The 21,550-nt window shown below is 34.8% G+C and overlaps 2 protein-coding genes across 2 annotated transcripts; both read left to right on the top strand.

Moving 5' to 3' along the window:
- Positions 1 to 1,581: 1,581 nt before the first annotated feature.
- LOC120191681 (auxin efflux carrier component 1-like) lies at positions 1,582 to 6,121 on the top strand. Its single transcript, XM_039194596.1, has 6 exons — positions 1,582 to 2,777; positions 2,874 to 3,126; positions 3,198 to 3,283; positions 4,427 to 4,584; positions 5,394 to 5,470; positions 5,925 to 6,121. The coding sequence occupies exons 1-6, from the start codon at positions 1,586 to 1,588 to the stop codon at positions 5,989 to 5,991; spliced, it is 1,833 nt and encodes a 610-aa protein (XP_039050527.1). The 5' UTR covers positions 1,582 to 1,585; the 3' UTR covers positions 5,992 to 6,121.
- Positions 6,122 to 9,153: 3,032 nt separating this feature from the next.
- Positions 9,154 to 20,836, top strand: LOC120191680 (golgin candidate 2-like). Its single transcript, XM_039194595.1, has 10 exons — positions 9,154 to 9,311; positions 9,498 to 10,595; positions 15,650 to 15,760; positions 15,878 to 15,937; positions 16,306 to 16,363; positions 17,633 to 17,685; positions 17,836 to 17,928; positions 19,533 to 19,658; positions 20,284 to 20,331; positions 20,417 to 20,836. Exons 1-10 carry the CDS (start codon positions 9,258 to 9,260, stop codon positions 20,762 to 20,764), a joined length of 2,049 nt encoding a protein of 682 aa, XP_039050526.1. The 5' UTR covers positions 9,154 to 9,257; the 3' UTR covers positions 20,765 to 20,836.
- Positions 20,837 to 21,550: the final 714 nt, after the last annotated feature.

Genomic DNA, 21,550 nt, shown 5'->3' with positions numbered 1-21,550 from the left:
GAAAGCAAAGTGAGAAGCTAAGAGGAGCAAGACAGGTCAGCATTTTCCTTACAAAGTTTCATATCAGAGAATAGATGATTTAAATGTGTTTGGTTAATCTGAATATAGTTGGCATGTACTAATTGATTGAGTTGAATATGCTTTGATCGATTTTGGTTATTTTGGTCAATTTATGTAAATAAATAGCTTTTATTTTAATGAAAGTTTTAAATTTTCTTGATTTTTCGTCAATAGTCAAAGTTTGAAAAGTCAATGTGACACCTCGGACTCATATCCGGGTTGGGTACGGGTTGAGGGTGTTACAAAAATCCCCACTTTAAAGGGGAAAAAAACATAACTTTTCACCTTCAGTGGTGTATTTTCTCGCCTACGATGAAGCCTAACGATCTCGGATATTGCTAACAGGTAAATTTTCCTCCTTTTTTCTTTTGGGTTTTCTTTTCTTTCGATTTTTCCTCTCTACTGATCCCCCTTCCCCAAAAATATTGCTTGCCTATGATTTATTGTTGCCTTGGATGGAAATCATGAAAGCTAGTTGGTAAGGAAATGATTTTCCCGGATTTATCAAGATTTAATGTAATTTTTTATTGTGTTTTTAAAATTTGGCAAATTTTGACTGATTTGGTGTGTTTTGTCACAGTTTCACTGGATTTGCTGACGACTACGGCTCGGGGAGTCCTCGAAGGTGGCTCACGCGACGGGATGTTGAAGGATCGGAGCGTGCATCTCACACGCCAATTGGATTATCCATTTTGCTGGTGGCGGCGGCTACGTTGGTGTCTTAGGGTTTACCCTAATTTGCATCTCTGATCTGGACCGTTGGATGGGTCCATATCGTGTGGCTTAAAGGAGGCGGCGCTGGAAAGAGTTACAAAACACTAGATGCAGATGCGTGTGGGCTGTTGGATCTAGATAAGATCCAACGGTTGGAGATGGTCAATGCCTAGGCTAAAGAGAAGAACCCTAACCGAGTTTGGGCTCCAAATGGGTTTCAATTCGGTTGGGCTTGTTTAGCTTGGTCATCCGGTGAGCTGATTGTATTTTGTAACTTAGGCTTGTAAGCCTTGGTCTGTAAAAAATAATAAAAAATATTATTAATAAAACAATAATAATAATAATAATAATAAATAATTAAAACTTAGACAAAAACTAATATCTACGAGATGAATTTTAAAATATAAAAACGAAAAATTTAAGAGACAAATGTCCCACTTGTCCCTCGATCCGTATCTGATTACACCTGATGAGTGTGTTAAAATTATCCCAATAAACAAATAAGAAGCAGCACATCCCTGTGCTTTGGGGACTTCAAGTTCAAGCTTGGTCGCAATTCTCAAAGCTGTATGGCATATATATATATATATATATATAAACCTCTATTCTCTTGCTCTGCTTATTAGCACCCACTTTCCCCAAAACTCAAAAACACATGCTCTCCCATTTCCCCCACCATCATCACTTCCACCAAGCATACCTCCTTCTTCCTTTCTCAATTAGGCTTCAACTTGTTTTCCTTCTTTTTTTCTAGTTTTGAAGCTGGTTCTTGATCTGCTTGATTCAGTTTTCAACTTATAGCTTGCCAAAGATGATCACGTTAGCAGACTTTTACCATGTGATGACTGCTATGGTGCCACTTTACGTGGCCATGATTTTAGCTTACGGTTCAGTGAAATGGTGGAACATCTTCTCCCCCGGTCAGTGTTCGGGGATTAATCGCTTCGTCGCTCTCTTTGCCGTCCCTCTCCTCTCTTTCCACTTCATCGCCTCTAACGACCCTTATGCTATGAACTTCCGTTTCATAGCTGCTGATACCCTACAAAAGGTCATAGTCCTTGCGATTCTTGCGGTTTGGTGTAAGGTGAGCAGAAGGGGTTGCTTGGAATGGACAATCACCCTCTTTTCACTCTCTACTCTTCCAAACACTTTGGTAATGGGCATCCCTTTGCTTAAAGGGATGTATGGGGAATTCTCGGGAAGCTTGATGGTTCAAATAGTTGTCCTACAATGCATTATTTGGTACACTTTGATGCTTTTCATGTTTGAATATAGAGGTGCCACGATGCTCATATCTGAGCAATTCCCCGACACTGCTGGCACTATTGTTTCAATCCACGTAGACTCGGACATCATGTCACTTGATGGTCGACAACCTCTGGAAACTGAAGCTGAGATCAAAGAAGACGGAAAGCTCCATGTTACTGTCAGGAAATCTAATGCCTCAAGATCAGATATTTTCTCCAGACGCTCCCAAGGTTTCTCTTCAACAACTCCACGCCCTTCGAATCTAACCAATGCCGAGATCTATTCTTTGCAATCATCGAGAAACCCAACACCAAGAGGCTCGAGCTTTAATCACACTGATTTCTACTCCATGATGATGACCGGTGGACGCAACTCGAATTTCGGTGCTGCTGATGTTTACGGTTTGTCTGCCTCTAAAGGACCAACTCCGAGACCATCCAATTACGAGGAGGATGGTGCTGGAGCTCGTGCTGGTTCTGGCACCGGTAAACCGAGGTTCCAGTACCACGCACCAGGCGGTCCCGGTGCAGCCCATTACCCGGCTCCTAATACGGGTATGTTCTCATCGACTGGATCTAAAGCAAAGAAGCCTAATGATCAAGCTCAACAAAAGGCTGAAGATGGTGGTAGGGATCTTCATATGTTTGTTTGGAGTTCAAGTGCTTCTCCTGTATCCGATGTCTTTGGTGGTAATGGCCATGAATATGGAGCACCGGACCAGAAAGAGGTTAGAGCAGCTGTCTCCCCAGGGAAAGGTAGCTTTACAGTACATTTTTGTTCCATTTTTTTTTCCATTTTAGATTAATGATTAGTACTATAACTTTCCACACTGCTTTGTTTCGTCGTTCCAGATGAAGTACATATGGAGAATCGTGAAGAGTACATGGAAAGAGAAGATTTCAGCTTTGGGAATCGAGGATTGGAACAAGAAATGAACAACCATCCCAAAGTGGGGGATGACACCGGCAACGGCAAGCCCAAAACCATGCCACCACCAAGCGTCATCACAAGGCTGATACTGATCATGGTTTGGAGAAAGCTTATCAGAAACCCCAACACTTATTCAAGCTTAATAGGACTCACTTGGTCACTAATCTCATTCAGGTACAAATACAACACTCTGTTTGTTTGGCATCAGAGCTCTCATCATTTATAGATTGCTGGTTTCTTTGCAGGTGGAATGTACAAATGCCTGCCATAATAGCCAAGTCCATTTCCATTCTGTCAGATGCAGGGCTTGGCATGGCCATGTTCAGTCTTGGTCAGTGAATTTCTTTACTTTTTCTTCTTCTTTACTTACAACAAATCTTATAATGAATCGCTTCATCATTATTAAATGTTGTAATAAAGCAAGCAAAACTGCGTAAGCAAAGTAAGCCAAACAGTGTATGGTCATCATGATAATAATAATAAGCTGGGGGTTTCTCTTTATATTTCCTAGAGTTCTTATACTGTTGGGCGGTGGAAATGATGATGAAAGATGTTAAAAATGTTTTTTTATCTAATGATATAAAATTTAGGGTAAAATATATATTTAATTGTCTAATTATTCTTATGATCATGTTTTGATTATATAATTATTTTTTCCAAAACGTATAATGTCAAAATTAATCATCAATTTTTATCAAAGTTGTCATTTTTTATTTCAATTTTTAAGCATTTTGGCTCTAAATCTTTATTTTAGAGTAAAAGGGCTCTGATATTTGACTCAATAGTTATTTTTATCTTTATTTTTTTAGTATTTTAACTCTAAAATTTTTATTTTAAGTCTCTTATTTTAGAACGTTAATTTAATTAACTTTTTCATATGTAGAGTGACTTTTTTCCTTAAAATAAAATATTGAAGGCCAAATACTCCAAAAAAAAATAGAAACTAAAATGATTATTTTGATAAACATTAGGGGGCTAATTTTGACATCATGTCTTTTTAAATTACGTTTTTGTTTAGTATTGATCACATTCCATTTAAAATAAATAAAACTATTGACATAAAATTTTTATATTTTTTTAATGGTAATGACTAAAATGGAGTAAAAATAAAAATTTAAATATAATTAAAAAAACTAATTAAATAATCAAAACGTAACTACTAAAATAGATATGTATCTTCTAAACATATTATTAACTGACCCTATTCCCATATGTAATGGGATAAGGAGAGGTATGATAGTAGGTTGTCCCCAACGCTAGGTTGAGATCAACTTCCGTGGGAGACCTTCAGCGATTAAAATTATGAATTGTCTATCGTGGGACTCGATCCTACGATCGTAAGATTAAGAGCCTTGCACTTTTATCAACTGAGCTAGACAATTCATGTATCTAAACACATTGTTTACCAAAGAAATTAATATTGGATTCCGGGAACAAGTGTGAGGCTAATGGGCATGGCATGATGCGGTGACAGGTCTGTTCATGGCATTGCAACCAAGGATCATAGCATGTGGGAATTCCGTTGCAGCTTTTGCCATGGGTGTTAGATTCCTTGCAGGACCAGCAGTGATGGCAGCAGCTTCCATGGCTGTTGGACTACGTGGCGTCCTCTTACACGTTGCCATAGTACAGGTCATTTGGCTTTTGTCTTCATCTTTTACCGTCGTTATTTGCACACATAGCAATCTTCAGATAAGATTTTTAAATCTCTGCTACATATTTCAGAAAACCAAAAAATCTCTTATACATTGAAACTGCATGGAAGTAGTAAACAAGTGAATAAAATAAAACATTGAAAAGATTTGCTTCTGATACACTCTTAGATCTATACAGTCAAAAGGATATCATATGTTTTTGGATAAAGTACACAAATGGTCCCCTAACTGTATGATACTATTTATTGAGTTTTTTTACTATTAAAAGTTATAAAATAGTCACTCACTATTCATTTTGTTCCAAACTAGTCATTTTCCATTAAAAAATTAACGACAGTCTGAGCTGGACATTAATTTGCTGATTGAGATATGATAAAATTTGATCACATAATCTCAAACGAGTATCATATCTTAGTCAGCATGTTAACACCAACTCAGATGGCCTTTAATTATTTAACGAAAAATGGTGAGTTTGGAACATAACGAATAGTCAGGTGACTATTTTGTAACTTTTAATAGTTGAGGGACTCAACAAAATAACTCTCTATATTCGATGACCATTTTGTAATTTTTAATGAAAGACTCAACAAAACAATATTATATTATCAGGGGACCATTTTTGTACTTTTACCCTATTTTTTATACAAAAACCATACAGTATAAATTTAATTTAATTAGGGTTATTAAAGAAGAACAAACATCCCTACAAAATCTAACATGTCTTTTATTAATTTATTTTCGTTTGCATGCATTTGGGGTTTCCAAATTCTAAACAAATGAAAACAGGCAGCTCTCCCACAAGGAATTGTCCCCTTTGTCTTTGCCAAGGAATACAACGTACACCCCGATATTCTCAGCACAGCGTGAGTCTTTCCTACACATTTATTTTATGGCTAAACTTCACGTTTAGCAACCCACCTATTATTTTTGTTCCGTTTTAGTTATCCAACTATTTTTTGTTTTAAAATCGGACCTAACATTTTGTTTTGGTTTCCTTTTGGTTATCCGTCGTTAAAAAATTAACAGTGATGATGATGTGTCACCATAAGATAATGACACATCATCATTGTAAAAAAAAAATCATATCAACAATTTTATTAATTTTTTAGCAGTGGGTGACCAAAATGAAATCAAAACTAAATATTAGATATGATTTTTGAACAAAACTAATGGGGTGACCAAAACCGAACAAACGTGATAATTGGGTACTAAACTTGTAGTTTAACTTTATTTTATTTATTTAATTTTATATTAGTTTTACTTCTACTCTCATTAATATATTTGTTCCTTTTTATTTTTTATTTTGTTGAATTGCAGTGTTATTTTTGGGATGCTAATAGCATTGCCCATAACGCTAGTGTACTACATTTTATTGGGACTATGAAGTAGCCAGCACTAACCTAATATATCAACATTTTAATTATTGTTTTTTTCCTTTTTATTTTTTCGTAGTAAAGTTTGTAAAATCTTATTTTGTAGTCAAATTATGAAGAAAAAGAATCTAGTTTGTTATCATTTAAAGTTGTCATTTCTATTCCAAGAATTCGTGCTCTCTCATGCATAATAAATAAATAAAATTAAACGATCAAAATCGAATTAACACTTTTAAAAAATAAATTAAATTTTAATAATATATTGATTCAAAAATCACTTTTGTTTTTTATAAAATTCATCATTCTTTGATAGAATTTTTTGAACCGCACAAAGTTTGTTTGAATTCAAGAAAGTATTTGCATAAAATCTGATGGGTTTTAGATTGGACCGACCTGATACTAATAAAAATAGTATCTCTTGTTTCTTAAAACAAAGCAGAACTGAGAAAATCAAGTAAGCTAAGGTTTTTTTTTTAGAATTTCATTTGATTTCTCATATTTTAAGTAGTGATTTGTATAATTATGTAGATTTAAGTGTTGTTTATAGAAATAGTTTTTTTTAATTAATCTGAGGTAAGTAGGGCTGTAAATGAGACGAAACAGATCGCGAGCTACCCGAGATCGACTCGATCAAAGTTCGGTCAATACTCGAATCGAATAGACTCGAACCAAATTCTTAACGAGTCAAAGAGAGCTACTTGATATTCGGCTCGAAAAGTTCTCGAGCTACTTGGAAAAAATAATATATTAAGATTATAGATTTTTTAAATTAAATTAATAATAATATTACCATTTGTATGTTATTTTTTTAAAAAAAATATTACATAAGACTTTCATGTATTTAAGGTTTGGGTTCGAAGTTGAGTTAAGCTTCAATTTTTTGATTTCGAGTGAAACTTGAAAATTTTAAGCCAACGAGCTTTCGAGCCGAGTCAAGCTTCAATTCTTTACTTCGAGTTGAGCTTGAAAATTTTAAACTCTCGAGTTTTCGAGACAAGTTGAACTCGATTTTACATTTTTTGAATCGAGTCGAACTCCACACTACTCGAGTTCGACTCAACTCATTTACAGCCCAATTCAAGACTATCTCGTAGATTATTTATGAACATTCGACATGTAAGTACGTGCAAATCGCTCCTAAATCTTATGTAACAATACTAAGAAATCGTAAAACTTATTTAAGGTCAAAACGTGCAGTATCAAGGTTGGAAATCATGTTTATTAGGCTCTGAAATCAGGTATGCAAGTCATGTAAATTATACTTTAAAAATATGACATAAATGTAACGCATCGACCTTATAATTCATCATTGTTTGTTATATTGGTTTGCATTGAAAATTAAGAAACTAACCAACAAAGTATAAATGGGTTTCATTATGTCTCCCCTGTAGTCTTCGTAGAGGAAGAGCCCTTGTCATAAACTGGTCGACCCAAACATATAGATCGTATATACAAAACAAAATGACCGCCGTATATATCGTGTATTTGAAATTCTAGTGGCATGAAATTATATCCAAAGGTTCCAAGAGAATCCAATAGTTTATCATTTATTTCAAAATCCTTTTAAGATGCACCAAAAATCACTATCGTAAATCATATATCGTGTAAATACTTTTAAGTATTAGTGTAGCAATATTGATTGCGCGTGTAAATAAACTTTCAAATACCAATAATTCATATAGCATATAGCTGCATAAAAAGCAGGGTAATGCAAGAATGCACGTGCTAGAATTTTGGATTGACAAATATTCATCGTGTTAAAACATGCAAATTAGACATTCAAGTGTTTTCTAAACCATGCAATCCTATAAGAAACTCAAAGAAAATCGAACCATTTACTCTGAAACTTAGTATAGGGGGCTAACCTAAGCCTAAGTCCCTAAGTATTTATACAGATCACCATGACCACTCACCAATGCAGCGGTATCGACAATGACGCTTCAACAAACAACTTCTTTCTCCTTCACCTCGCCACTTGAAGCTTCCCATGGATTAGGAGCTTCAAAGAAGCAACGAAAGGCACAAATACCATCATGTATCTATTGAAATTTCACTCCAAATGACTATCAAACATTAGTCCAAATTCATCTGATCAAATCAACAAAACAAGATTCAATTTGGTGATTTCCTGTCCAATCTAATATTGATCTTTAATCAATCTCTTCCAACACTTAAATATCTAATTAAGAAGTTAGAGAACACCTTTAATTATCATATTCAACATCAAAACCTAACTCAATTAATCAGGATCGAATTCTCAGAACTATGAACAATGCCTAATTTAGACATCCAAAATTAAAATGAAATGTCTTGAACTAATAATAAACGTTTTTTGTACTTATAAACCATGTGTTAAATCATCAAAAGACACTAATCTTCCATAGAAGAATTTTACTCGCACAAAAAAATCTAAAAACAAACCTTCAATTTTCGCACATATCATTCCATAGAATTGGGAGCATGACAAAAGAAGACTTGATCTTTAAAGGCAGAAACAGCAACCTATATGCCAAGGAAGAAGGAGAAAGTTTCCTTGATCAAAGAGGAATTTTATTTGGTGTAAAAAACCTTCAACGGACATCTTGGAAAACAATTGAATGTCTAATTTGACAGAAACATGTTACTACTATAATGCGCCATATCAACATTTCCCAACGGCATCGACTATGATGAAAACAAATTAAAAGCTTAACGGCTGCAATACAAGATTTAAAAGTTAGGTAACTAAAGTGAGTTTTTTTTAAAATTTAGTGACCACTAGTGAAGTTTACCCTAAGAACATTTTTTTTCAACAACAAAACAACGGGCCAACTCGGGCCCTTACCGGACCGAGCTCAATAAGGAGATTATGGATCGTGGGATGACTAGTTGACTACTACCTTTACCAAATGATAACAATCCATCCTTTAGAGGACCGGTCGGCCCTGCGCCGGTGGTCAGTCACAGTCGCGCACGTGTGATCAGTCGTTGGCCTATCCTTTCTCGTTTAATTAATTTTTCGATAAACTCAGGCCTTCACCGTCACAAAACTGACAGACACCCCATTCGGCATTATTAGCCTTCGATCTTTCCAACTTCAAACCTACGTAACTACTCCTGCTGTCACCGTCCTGTTACATTAGCACTCCCCTCCAAATTCGCTTCTTTCGTGGCATCGTCGTTCCCTTTCATCACAGCTCCGAAATTTTTTCGCCAAAATAGTAAAAACGAGCGTTAAGCTAAAGAGATCTGGAAAAAGATCAAAAGAAGAAATTAAAGAAAGAGGAAGCAGGTTTTAATGGCTAATTGGATTTCCTCCAAGCTCAAAGTCGCTGAAACTCTCCTTCAACAGGCAAGTTTTTTTTCCACATTTTTCATTTCTTTTCTTAATTTCGTTTTTTAATTGTCCATTTTGATTTCTTTTATGGATCTGGTTTCATGCCATTTCTTTTTCTTGAATTTTTTTTGAGGAAATAGAATATTAATTTGTTTTATAGTAGTTGTAACTTGTAATTGCATTATGTGATGGGCGGTTCAGATCGATCAGCAAGCGGCGGAGTCGCTTGGGAAGAATGAGAAGCAGTCATCTGATGAGGTTCAATTGGCCACTCCAACGAAACCGAGTGGCGTTGTATCTTTAAAAGATCAGTTAAAATATAAACCACAAGAAAATAATGATTGTCAAGGCAAATTGGTCAGTGATCCCATTGCTAATATACCTAGTAGTAATAATAATAAGAATGATAGTAAGAGAAATACTTCAGTTAATATTTTAAATGTGGAAAAAGAAGTTTCAAGCAAGTCGAAACCTAGTACCAAGCTAACCGATAGTGATTGGACTGAACTTCTTAGTACACCAAATCAGGGGACGAGTTCTAGTACTAACGGGGCATCTGGGATTCGTGGCTTGAAGAAAGATGCCAGGAAGAAAGGATATTTAGGGTCTCATTTGTCACCCCTGGAAGAGAAGAGGAAGCAAAAAAGTAATGTTGATGGCATTAAGTCTGTAAAGAGACCAGATGTAGTTTCGGGAAACAAGTTGAGTGATAAGCCAAGTAATGGTGAAGAACCGAGTGCTCCAGCAAGGCTGTCTAGCGCGGATAAACAAAATGATGGTAAGAATTCGGAGGAAATGAAAGATGCCACAGATGAAGAAAATGGTTGGGAATTGGATTCTAAAGACCTTCTGTCCAATGTGGAAGGGTTCACACATTCTAGAAACGAGAACCATTCGACCCAAAAGACGATGGAATTGAGAGAAGTTGATGTGGCACATGATGTGAAGATAGGAAAGGCTGATGCTCATGATCAGTTTAGAACCACTGTAAGAACTAGAAACTCCAAGTCCATTGGCCCATCTAAAAGTTCAGCCTTTGACGATGTAAAAAGAGCCTCTCAGACAACTAGTGATGCAAGCTCTGATTTGGATTCAGATTCCGGTTCAACATCCGACTCTGAAAGGGAACATGAGAGGGAGGAAAGGAGGAAGAGGAGGGAGAGGATTTTGGCTGAGCGAGCAGCAGCAAAAGCTGTGGAGGCTATCAAAGAAAGAGAGAATATGGTTGCCAAATTAGAAGGAGAGAAACAGAGCTTAGAGAAAATTCTTGAGGAACGAGCCAAACAACAAGCAAAAGAGGTAATATTTCATTTTTTTTACATTATTACATGCATGTGTTCATTTTTATTTCTTTCTTTGTTGAGGTTGGTAAGAAAAGTATTTTGTTCTGAGTTCTGACCATGGGGATTTGTTTTTCTCCAAAAATGACAAGGTTATATGCTTTGAAAATTAAATGGTTATAGAAATTTGTTGTTCACGGGAAGAACATGATGCATTACACTTTTCTTTGTAATGGGGGTTGGGTGATTAGGGACTGAAGGTGGTAGCGTACAATTGGAAACAAACAAAATCAATTCTGCTGGTGCCACCAAACAAATTCTGTGTATTGTTAAGAATAGAACATTTTACTTCTGTAGTGGCTACTCACCCCAATCGCTTTAACCCTCCTGTTTTCTTCTTTATAGAACCAGGTCATAAATTAGGGCACTACAAATTTAAATGTGTAGAAATCAGAGTAATTCTCTGTATTTTCATATTATTTTCAATAGGACAGATTACATATTTATATACAAATTATCTCTCTAAAGTAGAAAACACTTAAGAAAGGAAAAATACTAATCCTAGGATGTGATCCCTTAAAATAAGGGATTGTATAAATATATGTACAAAATCCCTTAATTAAAGGAATGATATCAAATCATAACAAATCATATCACTATAATTCCTACACCCCCCTCAAGCTGGAGAATATACATTGTATAATCCCAGCTTGAATAGGAATTTATTGAAAACAGGCTTTGGCAAAGCCTTAGTAAGAATGTCGGCAACTTGTTTTTCTGAAGGAATGTATGAAAGTGTGACTGTCTTTTTGTTAACTTGATCAGCTATAAAAAACCTATCAATCTCAACATGCTTTGTTCGATCATGTTGAACTGGGTTCTTGGCAATTTGAATAGCAGATTGATTATCACACAAGACTTCAAAGTGATCCTCTTGATTAGTGCCAAGTCTTTCAGGAGTTTAAGTAGCCAAATTCCTTCGCATATTCCAATGCTAGTGCTCTGAATTCAGCTTCAGCACTACTTCTTGAAACGACAGATTATTTTTTACTTCTCCAAGTTGTAAGGTTACCCCAAACAAATGTGCAGTAGCCACTAGTGGATCTCCTTTCAGTAAGGTCTTTGGCCCAACTAGAGTCTGTAAAAATTTTAACAGTTATGTCTTGTGTCTTCTTAAACATTAAGCCGTGTCCTGGAGTTTTCTTCAAGTACTTGAGAATTCTATTTGCTGCTGCCATATGCTCTTCAGTAGGATTAGTCATGTGTGGACTTATCACATTTATGGGAAAGGCTACATCTGGCCTTGTCAAGGATAAATAAATTAGTTTCTCAACTAATCTTTGAAATTTCTCTTTGTCTACTAAGGACTCATCTTCTTTGCTAAATTTCAAGCTTGCCTCCATTGGTGTATCAATCGGCTTACAACCAAGAAAACCAGTTTCTTTGAGTAAATCAAGTTCATATTTTCTTTGGTTGATTACAAGTCCTTCTTTTGACCTTGCCACCTCTATTCCTAGGAAATACCTTAGCTTTCCCAAGTCCTTGGTTTCGAATTCCTCATTTAACAACTTCTTCAAATTGCAAATCTCTTCTTCATCATCTCCGGTAAGAATTATGTCGTCCACGTACGCAATAAGGATAGCTTTCTTATTTGTAGAATTTACCTTGTTGAAAAGAGTATGATCGGCGAGGAACTGCTTGTAGCCGTTTTTCATAATGACTTTAGTGAACCACTCGAACCAAGCTCTGGGTGATTGGTTTAATCCGTATAGAGACTTGTTGAGCTTGCACACCTTGTTACTTCCTTCAACAGACTTTAAGTCAGGTGGCTACTTCATATAGACTTCTTCTTTTAGCTTGCCATTAAGAAAAGCGCTTTTTTACATCAAGTTGGTGTAATTTCCAATCACAATTTACAACCAAACTTAGGAGTACTCGAACAGTATTCAGCTTCGCCACAGGTGCAAAAGTTTCTGTGAAATCTATCCCATATGTTTGCGTAAAGCCTCTGGCCACTAGTCTAGCTTTGTATCGTTGAATACTACCATTAGAGTTATACTTTACAGCAAAGATCCATTTACAGCCAACAGCCTTTTTTCCTTGAGGAAGGTCCGTAACGATCCAAATAGTATTTTTCTCTAGTGCACAAATTTCCTCTTCAACAGCCCTTCTCCATTTTGAATCCTTTAGAGCTTCAACTATGCTTGTGGGAACTTGTTCTTTATCCAAGTTTGTTGTAAATGCTTGAAAAGACGGCATCAATGAATTATAACTAGCAAATTTTTCAATAGGATGCTTGGTGCACTGTCTAACCCATTTTCTAATAGCAATAGGGAAGTCATCTAGAGTAGGGGAAGTGGACTTACTGATTTCTTCTTCTATTTCGACAGCTGGACCCAAATCCAATTATCGACAAGCATCAGATTGCAAAACAGCCTCAGGAATATGTTTGCTTTTCCTTGTATAGACACGAAATTGTTTGATTGGTGATGTTTGTGGAAGATTTTGAATGGGAGTAGATGTGTTTTCAGGAATGGTGTTTAAAGTAGGTGTGGGTGAAGTAGTGATAGGTACTACAGATGAATCAATGGGAGTAGTTACAGGTGACAAATCTGTAGGTAAAGACAAAATCGGTGGCAATTCTGAAGGTTGAGAATGAATAGTAGGAGGAGATACCTGATGTGGCTGAAAATCCTTCCATGTCTCCCCCTGAATTTCAGCCTGAGTGAAATAGGGATCCTGCTCTTAAAATGTTATATCTATAGTGGTAAAAAATCGTTTAGAAGGAGGATGATAGCATTTATAACCCTTCTTAAGAGAAGAATACCCAACCAGTACACATTTTAATGATTTAGGATCTAACTTGGACTTATTAGAAGCAATGTTTTGGATGAAAACAATACAGCCAAATATTTTAAGTGGAAGAATGGAGGAGATAGGTTTAAAATGGGGAAAGTATTGCAAAAATATAGATTGAGGTGTTTGAAATTGTAAAACCTTACTAGGCATTCGATTGATTAAATATGTGGTTGTTAAGAAGGCTTCCCCACAAATATTTTGGAACATTAGTGGTAAATAGAAGAGAACGGGTAACTTCAAGGAGGTGTCTATTTTTTCTTTCGGCAATGCCGTTTTGTTGTGGGGTGTCAACACAATAACTAATCTGAACTATGCCATTTTCCCTGAAAAACGCACCTAAAGACTTAGCAAAAAATTCACTGCCATTATCACATTTAAAGAGCTGAATTTTAGACCCAAATTGAGTGAGAATCATGTTATAAAATTAGGTAAAAACACTAGCAGTTTCAGATTTATCTTTTAGCAAATAAGTCCAAGTTATCCTATTGTGATCATCAATGAAAGTGATAAACCACTTACAATTATTAGCATTCTTCATCCGAGAAGGCCCCCAAATATCATTGTGGATCAAAGCAAAAGGGTGAGCAGGCTTATATGTAGAAGGAGAATAAGTTGATTTAGTATGTTTGGCAAGAGAGCAAACTTTTTAAGAAAAAGAATTTGGCCTTTCATGAATGAATAGAGCAGGAAAAACTTTTGCAAGATAGTGGAAACTAGGATGACTTAAACAATAATGCCATAACATAACATTATCAACTTTTTCTAAAGCGGTGAAAGATTTCGAGATTTCGGTTTTAGTAGAGGCAAGAAGAATATAGAGACCATTCTGCAAGCTGGCCTTACCAATCATCTTCTTCGAGTTCAGTGCCTGCAAAGTACAATCAATATCATTAAAAATTGCAGAGCAGTACAAGTCGATGGAAAGTTTACTAACGGAAACGAGATTGCAAGCCAGATTTGGTACGAAGAGGACATTTTTAAGTACAATCTGGTCATTGAGAATAACAGTGACATGTCCTTCTATTTTGCACAAGGAACCATCAGCTGTTTTGACAGCTTTACCAAAATTTGGAAAAAATTTGCAAAACAAATCCTTATTACCAGTCATATGATCCGTAGCACCAGAATCGAGGATCCAATTTGGGGCCGACTGGGAGGAGAAAAAAACTTTAGCATGAGGTTTACCTTATGGTTCTTTCATGATCAGATTACCTTCTGATTGAGCAGCAGAACCAGAAAAATTTTATGGATTCGAAGTGATCTCCGGAGTAGGAGGAGAAGTTGTGGACATCGTCTAGGTTGGAAAGAAATCGTAACCTAATTTGATACCATGTAGAAATCAGAGTAATTCTCTGTATTTTCATATTATTTTCAATAGGACAGATTACATATTTATATACAAATTATCTCTCTAAAGTAGGAAACACTTAAGAAAGGAAAAATACTAATCCTAGGATGTGATCCCTTAAAATAAGGGATTGTATAAATATATGTACAAAATTCCTTAATTAAAGGAATGATATCAAATCATAACAAATCATATCTCTATAATTCCTACAAAATGCTATGTCTTCAAGATTTGAATCTACAATGTAGCAAGAATGAGAAAGCCTGGAACATAGGCATTTGTACATTCTTCTTCTCCTCTTTCTTTCATTAAGGTTAGCAGCCCTATCAGAACTACAAAAAAAATTGTGACTGCCTTGTGTTTTCCTTTCATAAATTGGTGTATGCATTAGTTTTCCTCACATAAATTTATGCTTGCAAGTTGTAATATTCAAAATGCCTATTAAGCTGAAGTGGAAAAATTCATGCTTATCCACGGATTTAATCATCTTCAAATTTTGCTTTGTAATTATTTTTACTAAGTACATGCCACTTTGTTTCTAGAGTCGGATCATTGTTGTCTTTTGCATTTGGTATTTATTTTATGGTTTTGGAGAGTAGTCTATTAAGTACATGTCACTTTGTTTCTAGTATATTTGGTTTATGAATATTGAGATTTGAGCATCGGATCTATTTTTTTCCCCTTTCGTCTTTTTACTTGATTTTCATCTCTATTTTTTTTATATTCTAATTTCTACCTAAAGCTAATATGTTTCCCCATTTTATTCCTATCTCCCTGTATCTTCTGTTTCTTTCTTTCACCTCCCTCGTCATGTGGTTGAAATTCAACACTAGCATTAATGGCTTGTAATCTCCTTCTTCCATCAGGCTTCAGAGCTGCAGACTACTACAATGGAAATGATGGATGCTGTTGAGCTAGAAAAGCAGAAACATAATAATACTAGAATGGAAGCTCTCCAGCGACTGGCTAAGCTGGAGGTGCTGCTACAATGGCTTTAGACTGCTACTTCATATTTTCTTAGTTTTCTCAATGTTTTTGTTTGTCTATTGCATTTGGATGGAAGTTCTTGTTTCTGATTTCAGTAGTAATTGCAGACCAAAAATGTTGATCTTGCAAGATCACTTGCTACTGCACAGAAGAAACTTGAAGTAGAGGTATGATAAACTTCTAAATATAGTCTGATTGGATCTTTCCCCTTTCTAGACAATTTCTTCTTCTCTGTACAATAAGTCCTTAGCGTCTGGATTATGAATTCTGGCTTTTATCCATTTGTTAAATTTTTTTTATTCATGCTTGTTAAGATAACTTGATATAAAGAAAACCAGAACTTTTGCTTTGTATATCTGGCTTCTAGAGTAATGAATTTAGTAGCATCTTCTATTGGCTTGGCTCTTAGGTCTGACCAATTTACTAAGTGATGACTTTGGGAATTGATAGATATATTTTAAATGTAACTAACACCACAATGAAAGTTTTTCTAGCTTAATCCTGCCATAACCTTATATTTTATGCTCATTACCAGATTAATCGGGTAGCAGATCTCAGACAACAAATTGAGCGGGAAGAAGTGGCTCATGAAGGTATATTTTATTTTGATGCAAAGTTTCTTTAAAGTATTTGGAAGAACCTCATCCTGTTTCTAACATCAACCCCAATAATGAGGAAAAAGAAGAAAAATATAAAACCAATTGCATTAAATGAATATATACATAAAAAGGAACGAAAAAGAATAACTTCTTAGTATTGCACCTAGATTTGTGTTAGGATTTTGGCTATTATCCTCTTATGGTTGATAGCAGTTGACCCATATACAAGGTACTTTTTGAAGCTAATTGGTTGTACAGCATTAAAAAATTGAATTAATGGAACTTCATACAGACATGAAACATTAGGTTTCAGGTGTTTTGATGTAAGAGTTCTTTACAAAATGTCAATTGCAAAGCATTAAATAACCCCAAAAAGCTATTTTTCCCTTCTCACTAATAGTAGCTTGGAAATCGATTTCTTTCCCACATGATCATTTTGTTTTTTCCTAAATAAAGTTTAGTTTACAGTTAACACATTGTAATGGTACAAATTACCCCTTGAGGTTTTAAAAGCGTTATTTAACTATGATTTACTCCTTTAACTTACCAATCTAACACAATTAACTTGTTCTCCCTATTTCTGTGTTGTCTTGTGGCTGATCTTTTTCTCATTTCCTTGTTCTGCACTTTCTTCTATCTGTCAGTATGCTGAAGTCTTGTATTTAATTGCTCCCTTGCAACCATTCTCTGTCCTCACCTTTGCTACTACCCAACTGATGAACCTAGATTTGATTGTTACCCAATAGCTTTTCCCTTTGTTATCTGTTTTCGCTTCTCACCTTCCCTCTCAAGAATCTAATTTGCTTGCTTAAAAACTCCAAATTCTTTTAGGGTGGCTACCGGATGATGCAAAATCTTGTAAGCTCTGTTGGGTAACAAACAATGGATATGTTTTAAATGCATATTATTTTCATATTGATAATGACGATGTTGCTTGCCGCAATTCTTATAATTCCGGGCAGCCACTCTTGGGTATATTGTGTGGTTGAGAACTAAATAATTATCTTGATCAGGAATGGGACCCCTTTTTTTGTACTATCAATTATAACAAGTCATGCATATCTGGAAATAAACAAAATAAAACTAAACTTCTGATGGAACTGCCTAAATAGTATGGGCTAAAAATGTTAAAGGGGTCATGAGACTTATGCTTTTTGGGCGTAGGGAATGTCGTTAGCAATTTCTTGACTAATACTATGCTGAAATAACAGCCTATTTCAATCAGGCTTTACAAGTTACTTATACTTCTTTTTCACCTTGTAGAACTAAAAAGGAGGATCACCAGTAATCATCAGAGTGGAACTTATCTGAATCAAGTGAGTTAAGTTGTTCCTCATATCATATTGGATCTGTAAAATAGAGATTAGTGAGACTGCTATAATCTCACTTTTTCAGCTAAAACACTTTGTGCCAAAGGGTTCTCTGGTTAAACTTTTCTGTTAACTTTTCATTTTAATATGTTGTAGTTAGCAGCTTCAAAGGGAATTGAATTTGGATGTGAAATTCTCGAGGCAGAGTACTCTGTTGTCACTGATAAAATTGGACGGTTGCAAGACAAGGCTAGCTTTCTCTCTTATTTTCTTTATTTTGCTCTCTCTAAATCAATTTCTCCATTTAGCCATCCTTAACTGCATGTTTCTTTTCCTGCTAGAATGGGTTAGTGGTAAAGTGGATATAAAGATCACATCTCTTAGCATAATAGTTCTCATTCATGTATTTGTATCCATTCAGTCACTAAAATTATATGCAAATCTAACAAAACATTATTCTACCATATTGGTATAATGTCATATTAGTCCTTTCTGTTTCTAAGTAGGATTAAGGCCTCCTTTTGAATTGCTTTCCTCATAAGATAATTTTTCTTTCTTTCTCTCTCTCTCTCTTTTTTTTTTTTTTTTTTTTTTGCATTTAAAAACAGCTGTTACGTTTTTTCTTTAAGCTGTGTATTGCCTTTTCCACTTTTCCTTTTAAACCCATGTAATGGATGTTAATTCTAGTTTTAGCAACTAAATTGGTGTCACTGAACCTGTGAACCAGAACTCAAAACATGCAATTGTTCCTTATATTTTTTTGTTACTATGATAACTAATTCATTGGAAAACAAAGATAAGGCTGCAAAAGATATCCTTTGGGAAAAATTAAGCATTGGATAACATTGTAACGAGTAACTCTTAAAACCTATAAGATGATATATTAGACATTGATGTATAAATTAGACTCAAAGCATAAAAACATATATAGGACAACTGAAGGAAAAAGTTATGAGAATGCAAAGACAAAATTAAAGATTGATGTGAGAGAACTAATTGACCTGTAGTCTTGTATAGACGCTAAAAATTAATGTTGTATTCATGGAGAGGAAAAGTATTAAGAGAGAAAATAAAAGATTCTAAAGCTTCTCTCTTTCTCTTTTAAGATTTTGAAATTAGAAGTCAATACTAAAGGAGAAAATATAGAAGTTCGATGAAGAAGAAACATGTGAACATACTTTTACTGGTTATTTAATTACGCAGCATTCATAAAAGAATGTAGCTAGAATTCAACAGAGAAGATTCTTCTTGTACCTGTAGAAGAAAGGAAGTGGGAATAGTTGTTAGAACTTCGGGTGTATTGGAAGGTGTGGAGTATTATTTAGTTTATGTATATCCATATATACTTTTTTCTAGTTTATGTATTGGAAGGTGTGGAGTATTATGGATAAGTTGTTCAAGTATTTTATTTTTGCAGCCTTGCTATCTACACTGTCATTAGTTTTGCTAGATCAGGCATCTACATCTGCATCTGCATCTACATCTACATGACAGCATATGAAAATTTATGCTGAGTTGGCATTTATACTGGCTTGTAGCCCTAGATCATATGGCATATAGATTTTGTGACAGTATCTTTAGATCCCATATTTAACCACATATGTTGCCTTCGTAAATACTGATAAGGCAAGTAAATAGTCTTATAAATAAGGGTTCTATTAAACAACAATAGTACTTCAGGGGTTGACTTGGGTACAACAAAATTAGAAACATGGAGGATTATCTAAGAAATTTGAGAAAGGACAAAGACGTTTAAGAAAGCAAAAAAACATAGCCTTACTATTACTTTATTAGGACAGAATAGTTTTAGGTGGAGGATTATCTAAGAAATTTGATTTGATTGTCACAAACAGGCAAGACAACTGGAAGCAAGCATTGAATCAACAAGGAAAGAGGTGGAGGAGCCAACAGAAGTAGAGGTTGAGCTGAAGCGAAGACTTGGACAGCTTACTGATCATTTAATTCAGAAGCAAGCCCAGGTCTGTCTTTCAAATTTTGTGCATGTTGATGATCTGGTTAATCAATATATCATTGATGTTTTTCCTGTCTAGTAAGTCTTTAGGTGCTCAAAGTGAAAGGATGAATAAATCTTAGCAACCTTTTAAGTATATATATATATATATTCGGCTTTCAAATGTTGGTCATGTGAATGATTCTGGTTAATCGATATAACATCAATGTTATTGTTGTCTAATAAGTCATTAAGTGCTCAAAGTGCAAGGATAGGTGAACCTTAGCAACCTTTTATGTGATATGTGTGTGTGTATCTCACATTGTACATAAAATGTTTTCAGCTTTTAGGAGACGATGTGAGTTACTATTTTATTTGGCTCGACTTTAGCTTAAATTTGTTGACATTAGATATAGCATGCAAGATAACAAACATCAGAAGAGAAGCAATCAAGTTTGGCTCCAATTAATAATTGGTCATTTACCAAAATCGGCGGAATAGTTTACTGATGTCAAATGTTGAAATGAATGCATGTATTGATTAACTTGAATAAACAAATTAATACTGAAGAGTTACTTCATTTGTTGTGCTCCTCGCTATATCAAATGACCATTACTTCTTTTAGATTCATTTGTCCACTCTTATTTTTGCAGGTTGAGACACTCTCTTCAGAGAAAGCAACATTGTCGTTTAGAATTGAGGTACGTAATTTATGAATTGATGAGCGGTACAAGTTTTTGTAACTTATCAGTAGATCTCGTAATTTGTACTAGTGAACTTCTTCAGACAGTTTCGAGAATGCTGGAAGAGAACAAGTCCTTGATTATGAGTAATGCTTCATCAAGTGATTTGGAATCAGGGGTATGGGGTCTTTCTGATTCAAAGTCGCTCGAAGACAAAATCCGTTCCGGAAAACGGCAACTTGGATCAATGATCAAGCAGTTGGATGCCATATTTTTGGCTGGTGCAATATTCTTGAGAAGAAATGCAGCAGCAAAAGCTTGGTCTCTAGTGTACCTCGTATGCCTTCACTTTTGGGTCATATATATTCTAATGTCACATTCCCAACCATCAGACGATAAAAGATCTGGTGCTGTTATGTCATTGGAAAACATCAACAAAACTGGTGTGTAATTTGCAATTGATGTATTTCTTGACCCTCGACTATCGAGAGATCTATTATATGTAGGGTGTAATAGATTTTAATTTCTGTAATTTCTGGTATAATAATAGTTTAGTCCCTAAAACTTATACATTCTATCAATTTGATAATAATTCAGAATAATTCAATAAATCTTTGATATTTAAATTTTTTATCAATTTGATTCATTTTAATTTAATCTGTCGATTTGATTCATTTTAATTTAAATTAATTTAATAATTTAAAAGATTTAACCCATTAAGAAGATGATGATGCACGTCGTCATCCTATTAGATAAATGAAATAAAAGTGTAAATAGAGACCACAATAAGAATTGAATTTGGGACATTTGAACCAAATAGCCCCAAACCATTAGCTTAGTTCATATGCAACTATAACTTTATCGAATCTATTGAGTGATCTCGATGGTTGAAGGGAATGGTATTCTTCTTTTAGATCCTGGGCTAGAGCATCTGTGTCTACATGGTGTGTGTTGTCAATGGTTAAGAAAGATTATGAACAAATATTACCTTGTAATTAACCTCGTACTATTAAAAGAAAACCCGTTACCTAATTGAAAAAGAAATGAATGTGTTATTCATGTAATATATTATATATTATTTGAAAAGAAATCGAAAAAGATTCAGGCCTATAACCTAAGATATCAATTACTTACCATTAAACTAAGCTCAAGTTTTGTTAAATTTTGATAAAAACACATTTTACTTAAATAGGCCACAATTGATAAATGTTTAGAGAACATGAAATGGATTTAAAGA

Source organism: Hibiscus syriacus, unplaced genomic scaffold (assembly GCF_006381635.1).
Source record: "Hibiscus syriacus cultivar Baekdansim isolate YM2019G1 unplaced genomic scaffold, ASM638163v2 tig00116971_pilon, whole genome shotgun sequence".
In the NCBI taxonomy this organism is placed as follows: Eukaryota; Viridiplantae; Streptophyta; class Magnoliopsida; order Malvales; family Malvaceae; genus Hibiscus; species Hibiscus syriacus.
This window is presented reverse-complemented; position numbering and strand designations above follow the sequence as displayed.